Consider the following 12,179-nt stretch of genomic DNA (forward strand, 5'->3'; position numbering starts at 1 on the left):
CCCAATGCAGGTGTACTTTTGTTTCTTCCACATAGTTGTGAAGGACTACCTTTAAAATTATCCAATCTATGTGGATCAATACTTTTGTAAAATAGAAAAAGAATTACTAGAAAAAGCAACTGAAAAAGACAGGCAGAGCACAAACTCTAATTTTTTTTTTTTTTTTTTTTTTTGGTCATTAGATTCAACGTATATAAAATCACAGTCAATTGCCAGAGAAGTTTTTTAGCTCTTATTCTGTATTTCTGCTCTGCAGACAGCACATTTGACTGCAGGTTAATAAATTATTCATGTGCTGCTATACTTTGAGAGCATTGATCTAGGAAGAAAGTTTGTTAAGCAAATTAGCAAACAGGATGTTTTTGGAATATTTATCTAATTTAAGAGCAAAAATCTTTCAGTTGGTATTTAAAATACTTGCCATCTTTTCAGTGAAGTTCTATATTGGGGACAGGAATGTAAAAGAAATATACTAAGAACTGAGGCTAATATAGTTATTGTAAGGGATCCATAAGTTTAAACTGGTAGCAATACTTGGAAAAATGGGTGCTTTTACATCCTCTGTTGTGTTTATTTTTTATTATTTTAATTTATATTAGAATAGCCTCTCTGTTAGTTTTTGTCTATCCTTTGGATAGATTTTTATTTTTTAGTGCATAATTTTAGGTGTATCCTTTTAAGGGAATTTTTTAAGCTTTCAAGAGTTGCATACAGTGATGATATAATTGTTCATATTTCAAATAGTTTTGTTCTCTAGCTGCCAGAGAATGTTTTTGGCTACTTTTGCTGATATCTTCCTTGTTTTGAGATAATTTGCTGTTCCCTTAGCCTGTACTCCTGTTTCCCCACCTTTAGGACCCAGCCCAGGAGATGCTTCCTTCAGCTTGCCTATCCATGGTGTCCCTCTGGGTGCTTCCACTGCTTACTGTCAGACCTCTGCTGAACTGCCCTCACCCTGCCTCATCGCCCAGCAGTTACTCTCCTCCTGGCCCCTCTTCTTCTTGCTCCAAAGTCAGGATCCTCTTTCGTTTTGTATTGTAATTTACATTATATTTTCCAAGGCGCTTTTATATGTATATTCTTTTATTTCATCCTCCAGACAATCCTATGAGGTTGATAGGACAGAGATTCTCATCTCCGTTTTAACTGAGGTGAGGCTGGGAGGGTGTCCACATTGCATATTCTTCTCCTTTACTTTGGGGCTTCCAGGACCATGTGTACAAATCAGGTCCAGAGTAACAAATACTCAGGTTTTGAGTTTGCTCAAAGTTGCCTGTAATTTTGAGGTCCTTTTTTCTGCTCAGTATTTGTATTTGTTATTTGAAAATCGAAATGTTAATTTGGTACAATATTTCAGGCCTCTTTGGAAGAAAGGAATCCTCAGAACCCAATGGAGGGGGTCCAGTAGGAACTGGAGCTATGAATCCTGAATGGCGCACAGGGAGAAGGGAATTTGTTGCTATTGTTTGTTTTGCAATACTAAGACTGAACCCAGGGCCTTGCCCATGCTAGGGAAGCACTGAGCTACATCCCCAGGCCATTTTATTTTTAAAAGATGGGGTCTTACTAAGTTACCCAGACTGGTCTTGAACTTGTAATCTTCCTGCCTCTGCCTGGGGAGTAGCTGGAATCACAGGTATGCGCCTCCATGGGATGTTTTTAAGAACCCAGCAGTGCTAGTTGTCTCACACATGATTTATTTTCTTTCTTTCATATTCTCTCTCCTTCTCTCCCTCTGTCTCTCTCCCTCTGTCTCTCTCCCTCTGTCTCTCTCCCTCCCTTTCTTTCTTTCTTTTTTTTTGTACCTGGGATTGAACCCAGGGGCACTTAACCACTGAGCCACATTCCCAGTCTTTTTTTTTTTTTTTTTTTTTTCCAGTTGTAGATAGACACACAATAACACAATACCTTTATTTATTTTTATGTGGTGCTAAGGATTGAACCCAGTGCCTCACGGTTGCTAGGCAAGCACTCTGTTCCTGAGCCACAATCCTAGCCACCAGCCCTTTTTTCATTTTTTGGGTTTTTGTTTTGTTTGCAGTGCTGGGTATTGAACCCAGGGCCTTGTGCTTAACAGGCAAGCACTCTACAAACTGAGCTATATCCCCAGCCCCTACCAGACCTTTTTTGAGACAGGGTTCTTGCTAAGTTGCTTAGGACCTCAGCCTCCCAAGCCATTGGGATTGCAGGCATACACCACTGCACTCAGCTGTACCCGTATTTTCAAATAGGTGAGGAAGTGAATTTGCCATACTTCCACGATAACAACCCAGCATATTGAGATTACACAGAGCATTGCTCTGTATAAATCTCAAGGGAGTTGGGGCATGTTGAAAATTCACTTTTAACCTGAATCAGAAACCATTTGCTTTTGCTTTTGGGATATGTTGGGTGTCATCTGCTTATGGTCAATAGTCCTAGGTTCCACATCTAGTCCTGCCACTTGCTAGTTAGTTATGTGACTTTGTCATATTTCTCTCTGAGACTTTTTTCTCACCTGTGAACTGGGGTAAATGCTAGCTCCATTGCAGGATTGTTGTAAGGACTAAAGGCTATGTGTGCAAAGGACTCCCTAATTGAAAGTTCCCTGGAAGCTAACACAGAGAGTGAGTGTGATCCTCCAGCAGTGGTTCTCAAGCCTGAAGGGGCATCAGAATCACCTGGAAGGCTTTTTTGAACTGCAGCTTGTGAGGCCAACCTCCAGAGTTGCTAGTTCAGTGAATCTGGGGTGGGACTTGAGAATTTGAATTTTTGAGTTTCTAGGAAATGCTGCTGTTGGTATTGGTGGTCTGGGGACCATACTTTGAGAACCCCAGGACTACAGGTAATTCACCAGTGGGCATTAGATGCTGTAGATATATTTGAAAGCTGAGCTTTCACATGGTTAGAGTTACTGTGTAGTGTAAAACTCTTGGAATGCATTTTTAAAATACAAAATTTAATATCTTATATAGTCCAGTAGTCTTTGTTACGTATATTTGAAGGAAAATAAGTTGTGGAAATAAAGGTTATAAATAAAACATTATAGATAGTTTAACAATATCTGATTGGCTAAGGCATATGAAAGTACTTTTATGGAATGTTAGGTGAATGTTACATCACAACTAAAACAATATTTTAAGTAATTTTGTTTTTAAGATTGACCATCATAATGGAGTATAAAATAGTATGACTTAGATTTCTCATCTCAATGTGCTGTTTACTATATGTATTTTTCTCTTTCTCCTCCAGGCTGCTGACTTGAGTAAACCAATAGATAAAAGGATATACAAAGGAACACAGCCTACTTGTCATGACTTCAACCACCTAACAGCCACAGCGGAAAGTGTCTCTCTCCTAGTGGGCTTTTCCGCAGGCCAAGTCCAGCTTATAGACCCAATCAAAAAAGAAACTAGCAAACTATTTAATGAGGAAGTAAGTAGCATGCTGTCTTAGCTGTTAACAATCCCTTTAAGAGTTTGTGTGTTCTTACCAAGGGCAGTGGGCCTAATTTTACACTTCCAGCTAAGCCCATTTTTCATTCACTCAGTCATTCTACCTAGTATTACAGATTTAAATGTGATGGATTGATTTGTTGACCTTTACCTGTTCTTCCTTGGGATAACTGTTTTGTGCATTTATATGGGACATGCTCAGGGATCTACTGTAGGTGCTTTAAAAATCTTCTATAATGGAGATAAACATGACACAGTCACTTGATATGAATGATTTAAAGAAGAAAATATGGAATTGCAAACTTTGTTCACATTACTGGAAAATTTCATGCCAATCAAAGAACTTGATGACATTTCCTTAGGCTTTTCAAATTGCAGCTAATGCATTTGTGTATATGTTTGACAGGCCTTTGGCTGAGAGTTAGTTGTCCTGCTCTTGAAAATATTGCTGTAAAATCACCTTTGACATAGTTAGAAATCCTGGCACTTAAAATTGGATCACACTACACAGCTTTTGTAATTGTGTGTTCTAAGGTTTCTAGTATCTGCAGTTTCATTGGGGAAGGAGCCTGAGCTGTCTACCTGCCTGTTCAGGAACAGGTCAGGACTTAAATGTGGCAGGTAGAAGTTGCCAAATAGATTTAGTTTAGTTTGTTAAAATCATAGGAGTGGCCTTTCAACTCTAGATATTGCCCTTATATACTATGGTCTTTTTCCTGTTTGCATATGACTTTACTTGAAAAGGCAAGGATAAAGCAGACTTGATGAGTTACAAGCTCTGGGTTCCAAGTGCTGCTCGTTACTCAGCCCCTTTGGGTCATGTAGTAGTTTTGCATTGTGGCATGGTTTTAACATCTGTGACTTTGAACAGAAACTTGTTACAGATTTCTGCTTTTTAAGAAATAATTTTCTCTGGGAAAAGTCTGCCCCAAATTTGACAAATTGCAGTTAAAATTTCAGTTCTTTTGTATTCATTAGGGTACATGCTTTCCGTGCATATCCGGTATCCATCTTTTTGGCATTGCCAGTGGATTTGGTGAAGTCTTTTGAATCATGCCATCTCCTCTTCTAATTTCATCTGGGTTGACTGGAAACAAAACTTGCTATCAGGATTGACAGACTGCAGAGGAAAAGTGTTTAATCTCATTTTTCTTTAGAAAAAAATCTTCAGCAAAAAATATTCTGTTTACCATGATGTTTTAGTAATAACATCTGAAGATTTATAAGTAGCTGGATGGTTTTTTAGTGAGGGTGGGGCACAAAATTGGCCTTCTCTTCACTGTTAATAGGAATTGTGAATTTGCAGTCATTGTGGGTTTTGTTTGTGTTTAGGTAGAGGAGAGTGTGATGGAGGGGGAAGGGACTGGAACCATGTGCAGGGCTGTTGGTAAACAAGATTTGGAAGCAGCTCTGGCTGAGGATGGCACAGAATGCCACTTAGAGAACAAGAAAGGTTTGTGTGTTGTGGCTGGGGGAGGGTGGGAGTTGGAGTCTGCATGGCCCTGGAGTCTTGGGGCCCCGAGAATACTCAGGTTGCTGCAGCCAGACCCATCCCTGCTCTGGGGACCAGGAATTGCCAAAAAGCAGCACCTTACTTTTCATGATTTAAGCACGGGTTATCTCATAATTCTTGTAAATTTTATTTGAAAAATGGTTGTTCAAATGTGTGTGTGGTTTAATGCCAGACTGGCATTTACAGCTTGAGGCTGAAGTTGTCTTTCATGTAAGGAAATTCTTTGGCACTTGGGTAAATTTTCATCAGAATTTAGTCAGGAGAACTAAGAGCAGGGTCACTAGAGTTCATTTCTCAGGTAGTGCCAGGACCAGGTGTGAAGCAGTCTTCATGCTGTACTTTACACTGCTGTGACGTTTAGAGGTGTCAGAGTTCTAGTACATGGAAGGGTGGGCACTTCCCATTTTGCAGAACAGGAAATAGAGGGAAGGTAAGTGAGTTACCCAGATCCGATAGCAAGCTGATATAGAATTGAACTGTAAATTAATACCAAACACTTTGGTTGTAAGTTGTAAGCGCCACCATGTGTGACTGCCAGGCTGGCCCATGTCTTCTCAGGAGTCCAAGTTTAGTAAGATAGTGTGGGTAGAGTATTGGGGATGTGTTATCATAGTGATTTGAACAAATACCAGTGGGATACATGTCACCTGTATTCTTTAGTACATATCAAATGTAACATTTTCTTAAAAGTTAAGTTTGGTGGGAAAGTTTGAGAATGCTTTCAGAAGTTGACATTTGGTCTGGGTCTTGAAGGATAGTAGTGGGAGGAGAAGGTATAAAAGGCCTTTGGTGGAACATCAACTAATACCATGACCACATGATAGGGACTGGGACTTGGAGTGGCAGGAGTCAGAGCTGGAGAGAGAAATTGGAATCAGATTACAAAACCCTTTCGTGTCATGCTGAGAAATTTGGATCTGACACTGGAAGCTGTGGGTAACCTTTGGGTTTTTAATCAAGGGAGTGACAGGATCAGATTTCTTTTAGAACTCTTGTCAGCACTTGTAAGTGGATTGGATTTTAGGAAGACCAGTAAGGAGGCTCTAGTAACTGTCAGGTGACAGCTGAGGCTTGAGCAAGACTTGGGGGCCATTCTTACCTTTGCTCAACAGAGCTTGACTGCCTACTATGTGCCCGGCAACAGGGTCTACAGTGGCAGATAAAACCTGTCCTCCTGCTGCCCTCTCAAATAACAGCACCACCTATGCCTACTTGATGGTGAGACACATGGTCTGAGGGAGGGCCCAGGCTACTTTAAACTAGCAGACAGAGGAAGTCTCTGAGAAGAAATGGTGTGCTTTAAATGGACCCTCCATGAGGAGAAAGCTACCCAGGTAGGGAACTGGAGATGGACTATTGCTGCAGAACAATAGCAGGCAGGAAATATCATGGGAGCATGGAACAAGAGAACCTGGCCCGGGCTGTGAGAGGTGAGGTGTGAGATTGGAAGGCCTGATTCAGGGTTGCTGCTGCTTAGCCTGAGAAGTGAGGTCCTGTTGAAAGGAGTGGGGGCACAAGACAGACCTTTTTTAAACTTACCCTTGTTGCTTTCTGGAAATTAAATTGAAGGATAGGTATTAATAAATCTTGGGTTGGGCTAGTGGTAGAGCTCTTGCCTAGCTTGCCTGAGGCCCACTGCAAAAATTTTAAAAAAGAAAATAAATAAGTTTTAGGTTTTTGGCTGTTAGTTACTCATTGAGCAAGACTGGGAAAGAACCAAAGAGCAGAACAGAGGGAAAGAACAGAGGGAAAATGGTTCCATTTTGTGTATGGTAAATTTAAGAGGCCTATATATAATTGGATGTATGGATCTGAGCTCAAAAAGTAGGGATTAAAAATTTGGGAGTTGTCAGCATATAAATAATAATCATAACCCTGAGATTAGATGGAAGAGAGAACTAATATCAAAGAATGCCTGGGTCCCAGTTCTGATTATATTCCAAGATTCTGGTCGTCTCATTCCATGACCTCCAGAGAAGCCTAAAGTCATCAGTGAATCTCTACTAAAGTTGCAGCATTGTAGCCCAGTGGTTAAGAACATAGACTCTGCGGATGATGACACATATAGGGGGTGGGAAGGGGGCATGGATGGAGGAAGGAGGGATTCTGTAGAGGGATAAGAAGGGTGGGAGGGGTAGGGGGGAGGAAAAAAAAATAACAGAATGAATCAAAAACTATTACCCTGGGTAAATGTATGATTACACAAATGGTATGCCTCTACTTCATGTACAAACAGAGAAACAAGATGTATCCCATTTGTTTACAATAAAAACAAATTTAAAAAAAAAAAAAAAAAAAGAGAGAGAGAGACTCTGGAGTCAGATGACCTGGGGTTCAGATGCCATTTGTTTGCAGGGTGTGGGTTTTCACTTCACTTGTCCCTGCAGTTGGCAAATGGGTAGAAAGAGTACTCACTGCAAGTTTAGTGAGAGTAAGATGAGCCCTTTCAAGTAGTTTAGTACAGGAGTAGTAGGCCCTCGTAGGTGCTCAGCAGGATTCCAAGTAGGGGCAGACTCTGAGGCTTCCTTCCAGGGAGTTGGATAGTTAGAAGGAAAGGCTTTCTTGGGAGGTGAGACACCAACAGCTTTATCATGATAAAAAATTTTTCAGGGACTGGGATTGTGGCTCAGTGGTAGAGCACTCGCCTAGCATGTATGAGGCAGTGGGTTCGATTCTCAGCATCACATATAAATAAATAAAAGTTCATCAACAACTAATTTTAAAAATGTATATTCTCTATTAAAAAAAAAAAAAATTCCAGCACAAGAAGGTGTGTGGTGGTGCAGACCTGGACTCGCATCTACTCAGGAGGCTGCAGAAGGAGGATCACAAGTTTGAGGCCAGCCTGGCCAATGTGGCAAGACCCTGTCCCAAAATAAAGTAAAAACAGGGCTGGGGATATATAGCTCAGTGGTAGAGTGCTTGTCTTAGCATGTCCCAAGTTCTCCATTCAATCCTTCTACCACCCAAAGAGAGAAAGAGCAGGGCAACCCAGGCAGAGAACCACACAGGTGAAGCAGAGGTGGGGCTACTTGTCAGGTGTGTTTCTTCTTCCTGTCTTCCTCCCCAGAGCTCTGCTTTTACCACCTGTTAAACATGTGTGCCCCCAGCATTAATCACTCCAACCTTTGCCTGCTGCCGGGTACATGAATAGTTGGATGGATGGATGAATGGCATGGAATTATAAATTCCTGAAGTCCACTGGAGACAAAGATAAATGAAAATTTTCCATTTGGAAACAAGTGTATTTTAAAAGTATAAAATACTCCCTATCCTTATCAAGTACAAAATATAAAAATTAGAAATACTTGTTTAATAGGAAAATAGAGAGGTAAAAGATAGGAAGGCATTGCCCATCAATCCTAGTGCTATTAATCTTTTTGACAAAACGTTAAGGATTCACACTTTTTATTAGAGATGCGAGCCAACTTTTCCTCCCACAGTCTGGCCCTTGATTGGTTCAGCTCAGAGAGCAGAGGGAACTCTGAGCCTTTTCCCCTTCCTGGGCCTTTCTCTAGCCACACTGGAGATCCTTGATGCTCTGCCTGCTCCAGACTAGAAGGAAGAAGATGCTTAATCCTTTCTCTCCTTTTCTCAGAAATGAATTCCTCAGCCTGCTAAGTCTCTCTAGTCTCTTAGGTGGGTTTGAAGCTTCTGTATGGAGCATTCTGTCCATTCTTATGCCCTGACAATGTCTAGTTGGCCTTGAGAATATTTGGTACACAATTCATTCAACAAGACAAGTGGCCAGACCATGGAGCCTGCCTTCATAGTAAGAGCCACCTGGAAGGAGCAAGAGGTCACCCCTGGTCAGCACTCAACCTGTGTGAAGCACTCCAAAGGACAAGGAGTTTACTTTTTATAATTACTGAGTATATATTGGGGGATATTCTTGCCGTCTTTGTAAAAATTCTGATTTGGAGGTTCTATCCACAGAGTAGTAACTTCAGAGGATCTTCAAGTTATGTTTTGATTGTGGTGACTATAAAATTAAAAAATAACTTGCCATCTCTATTTGTCTCATTACTTATATGTAACGAGACTCTCTCTTCTGGGCATTGTGTCTCAGCTGTGAGGCCAAAGAAAGCACTCTGGGGAGGACTCCCATCTCTTGTGCCATTTAAATCGAACCTAACTGAAGCACACGCTGGGGAGATGATGGCCCTGCCTCAGTTGTAGAGTGGGATGGTGTCCCGGCCAACTCGGGCTCGTGCACCAGAGCCTAGGACTGGGAGAGGAGAGCAGGACCCTGCTTTGCAATATTCAGTCTGGTTCTGCCACAAAAGAGCGCGATGTGCATTTTGTCAATTTTAGTTTTGTTGCTTTTTTTAATCAAAGGAAGGAAATGAGCACATGATGATATATTCCTTACAGTCTTAACATTGGTAAAAATGACATCTGATCCTTTCTTACATGGCTTTGAAATACCCTTTCCTAATACTTCCTGAGGGAAGCATCAGCTTTCTCCAAATTCCTTTTATATAACCAAACCCTCCAGTTGCCAGTTTTGTTTGTGGTTATATTATGGCTTTTCTAGCAGGTATTGTGGTTTTTGAATTATTTTAGTATTTTTGTTACAAATTACTGTCTGCATTATAAAATGCATATCTATCTCTTCCCCCCCAAATGGGTTTTTCCTACCTTTCATGTTGATAGAAGTGAGAAAAAGAAAAGGAAGCACTTCAGAAAGCTTCAGTTCAGAGTAGTTGATTCAGTAGTGTCACTTTAATGTGGTTGCAGATTGACTAATATGATTTATTTAAAAAATCTTAACTGTTAATGCTATGGAATATGGTATCCTTTTTTCTTTGGATTGATGTCTGAAATTGGTCCCTGTGTTTGGTTTCAAGAATTAGAAAGTGGGAGAAGGCTTTGGCTGAGTATTTGATGCAGAGGGATCCTGGAGACCACAACTCTCCACCTGAGCTTTTGGCCCAGGAGAAGTTGCCTTGACACGTACAGAAATGTCATATTGATGTTCTATTGTTGTTATTTTGTTGTTGTTTGGTTAGGTTTTTTATTTTTACAAAACTGGGTTATTAAGATAGGCTGTGAGGCATTTTGGAAGTGCCTCTCAATGGAAAGCCCTGTGGCCATGCCAGTCAGAATGACCTAGACTCTTAGTTACTTCCTCCCTGTTCGCCTCCTAACCAAGCACCTGTCCTGCACTGTCCATGAAACTGCACTTCTGAGGTCTGCCAGGATCCAAGCCTTTTCCTCTGGGAAGCTAGAGTGGGGTTCCCACACTCCTCAACTCCTCTCTAGTCTTCCTTTGTTTCTGCCTCTTTTCCTCCAGCTTTTCTTCTCCCCCTGGGGGAGCAGGGGGGAACCCTTGATCCGCCCCCATCCTTCCTCTCCCTGGCCATACTTTTCCTCTGCCAGGCACTGCCCTGAGTCACCCTGTCTGTCCCTTTTCCTCAGCACCTTCTCAGTCCCCAAATTTGCTACCTTGTGTTCTCTTAAGTCCCTGGTACCCCCACTTAGCCTATGCCTCCTTGTCTGTCCAGTAGGACCAACCTCAGAGACTATTCCCTGAGGAGAGGGACATGAGAGCAGAGCTTCAGCAGAAGTAGACTCTGCACACTGTGGCAGCTTCCTCCTCTCTACCTCCTCTCTCATGGCACTGCTGAGCCGTTTTCTCTTTCCTTCCTTCTGCATTCCTAATTTTTGTCCTGCTTCCTCTGAGTGGGTTTTTCCAACAGTCTATGCTTCCCAACTCCAACTTGCTGGGTCATCTTCCTTGGAAATCTTAGGAGCTTGCAGATTTGGGTCTTGATATTCATGACTGATTTAGTTGACTTTCCTGGTCATTTTTTTTTTTAAGTTGTTGATGGACCTTTATTTTATTTATTTATATGCAGTGCTGAGAATCGAACCCAGTGCCTCACACGTGCTGAACCCTACCACTGAGCCATGACCACAGCCCTCCTGGTCATTCTTGATAGCTGCAGATTAACCTTCCTAGTTGCCTCTGGCAGAACTGGGTCAATGCAAACATCTGCCCCCCTCATCTGCTGTCCCCACACAGCTGCCTCTGCTGTGAAATAGACCTCCCCTGTTACACTGCTGCTGGTTAAGCTGAAGGTCTTTTTGTTTATGGCCTGCATGATTGTCATAGACTTCTAACCAGTTCCTTCCCATCCTGCCTTCCATTCAGTCCCTACTGCTAGGGGATTTTTCCTTAGTGTCCCTTTTTAGAAACCTTTGGTACCTCCACAGTCTGCAGTAGCACTGCCTATAGAAATACCAAGTAAGCCACAGATAAACTTTACATTTTTTTCTTTCTTTCCTTTGTGTTTTTAACAGTAGTAGGATTGAACCCAGGGCTTTGTTACCACTGAGTTATATCCCCAGTTCCCCCAAACCCCTGCTCTTTTTTTTGAGACAGGGTCTCACTAAATTGTTGAGGCTGTTCTTAAACTTGCAATCCTGTGGCCTCAGCCTCCCGAGTTACTGGGTGTGCTGCTCTATCCCACCTGGCTCACTCTGAATTTTTCTTTTTTTGGGGGGTGGGAGGGTGGCAATGGATACCGGAGATTGAACTCAGGGGCACTGTACCATCGAGCCACATCCCCAACCCTATTTTGTATTTTATTTAGAGACAGGGTCTCACTGAGTTGCTTAACACCTCGCTTTTGCTGAGGCTGTTTTTTTTTTTTTTTTGGGTGCTGGGGATCAAACCCAGGGCCTTAGTGCTTACAAGGCAAGCACTGTACCGCCTGAGCTATCTCCCCAGCCCCGCTGAGGCTGTTTTTGAACTTGTGATCCTCCTGCCTCATCCTCGAGAGCCGCTGGAATTATAGATGTGTGCCACTGTGCCCAGCTTCACTCTGAATTTTTCTAATAGCCACAATGAAAAAGTAAAAATTACCTGAAAAGAATTTTAAGAATACATTATATTTTATCCAGATATCCAAAATATTATTTCAACATTCAACCAGTATAAAAATTATGAATAAGATAGTTGACATTCTTTCTTTCTAATGAAGACAAGGAATCCAGTGTGTATTTTATACTCATAGCACTTCTCACTTCAAATCGTGCTATGGAAGGGCAGCTTGTGACTTCACGTCAGGGTTACAGTCTGAGCCCTTAGCCTGGGTCTTCACACTCCCGAATCCCAACTCAGGATTCCAGACCAGCCAATGCTTCTGACAGCATGTTCTGCATCACCCAGGACTGTTCTGTCTGTTCTGTTCTGCCCCTTTGTGCTTCTGCCTCTCCCACCCCAT

At 41.8% G+C, this 12,179-nt stretch overlaps 1 protein-coding gene across 12 annotated transcripts in view; it reads left to right on the forward strand.

The window, feature by feature from the left end:
• Wdr20 (WD repeat domain 20) overlaps positions 1 to 12,179 on the forward strand; it is a 102,709-nt gene that overhangs the window by 63,020 nt on the left and 27,510 nt on the right. For 5 of the 12 annotated variants that reach the window (XM_047538906.1, XM_047538907.1, XM_047538903.1 and 2 more), the window contains one exon: positions 3,232 to 3,414. The exons of 2 other annotated variants lie outside the window; for them this stretch is intronic. Coding sequence is in view for 6 of the 10 variants with exons in the window: in XM_047538903.1 (XP_047394859.1) it covers positions 3,232 to 3,414 (183 nt within the window). In the remaining 4 variants the exon portion in view is untranslated. Of the gene's footprint in view, positions 1 to 1,099; positions 1,152 to 3,231; positions 3,415 to 4,766; positions 4,888 to 12,179 lie in introns of those variants that run through there. 5 more of the 12 variants (XM_047538910.1, XM_047538914.1, XM_047538904.1 and 2 more) reach the window with 5 other exon arrangements.

Source organism: Sciurus carolinensis, chromosome 2 (assembly GCF_902686445.1).
Source record: "Sciurus carolinensis chromosome 2, mSciCar1.2, whole genome shotgun sequence".
Lineage (NCBI taxonomy): Eukaryota > Metazoa > Chordata > Mammalia > Rodentia > Sciuridae > Sciurus > Sciurus carolinensis.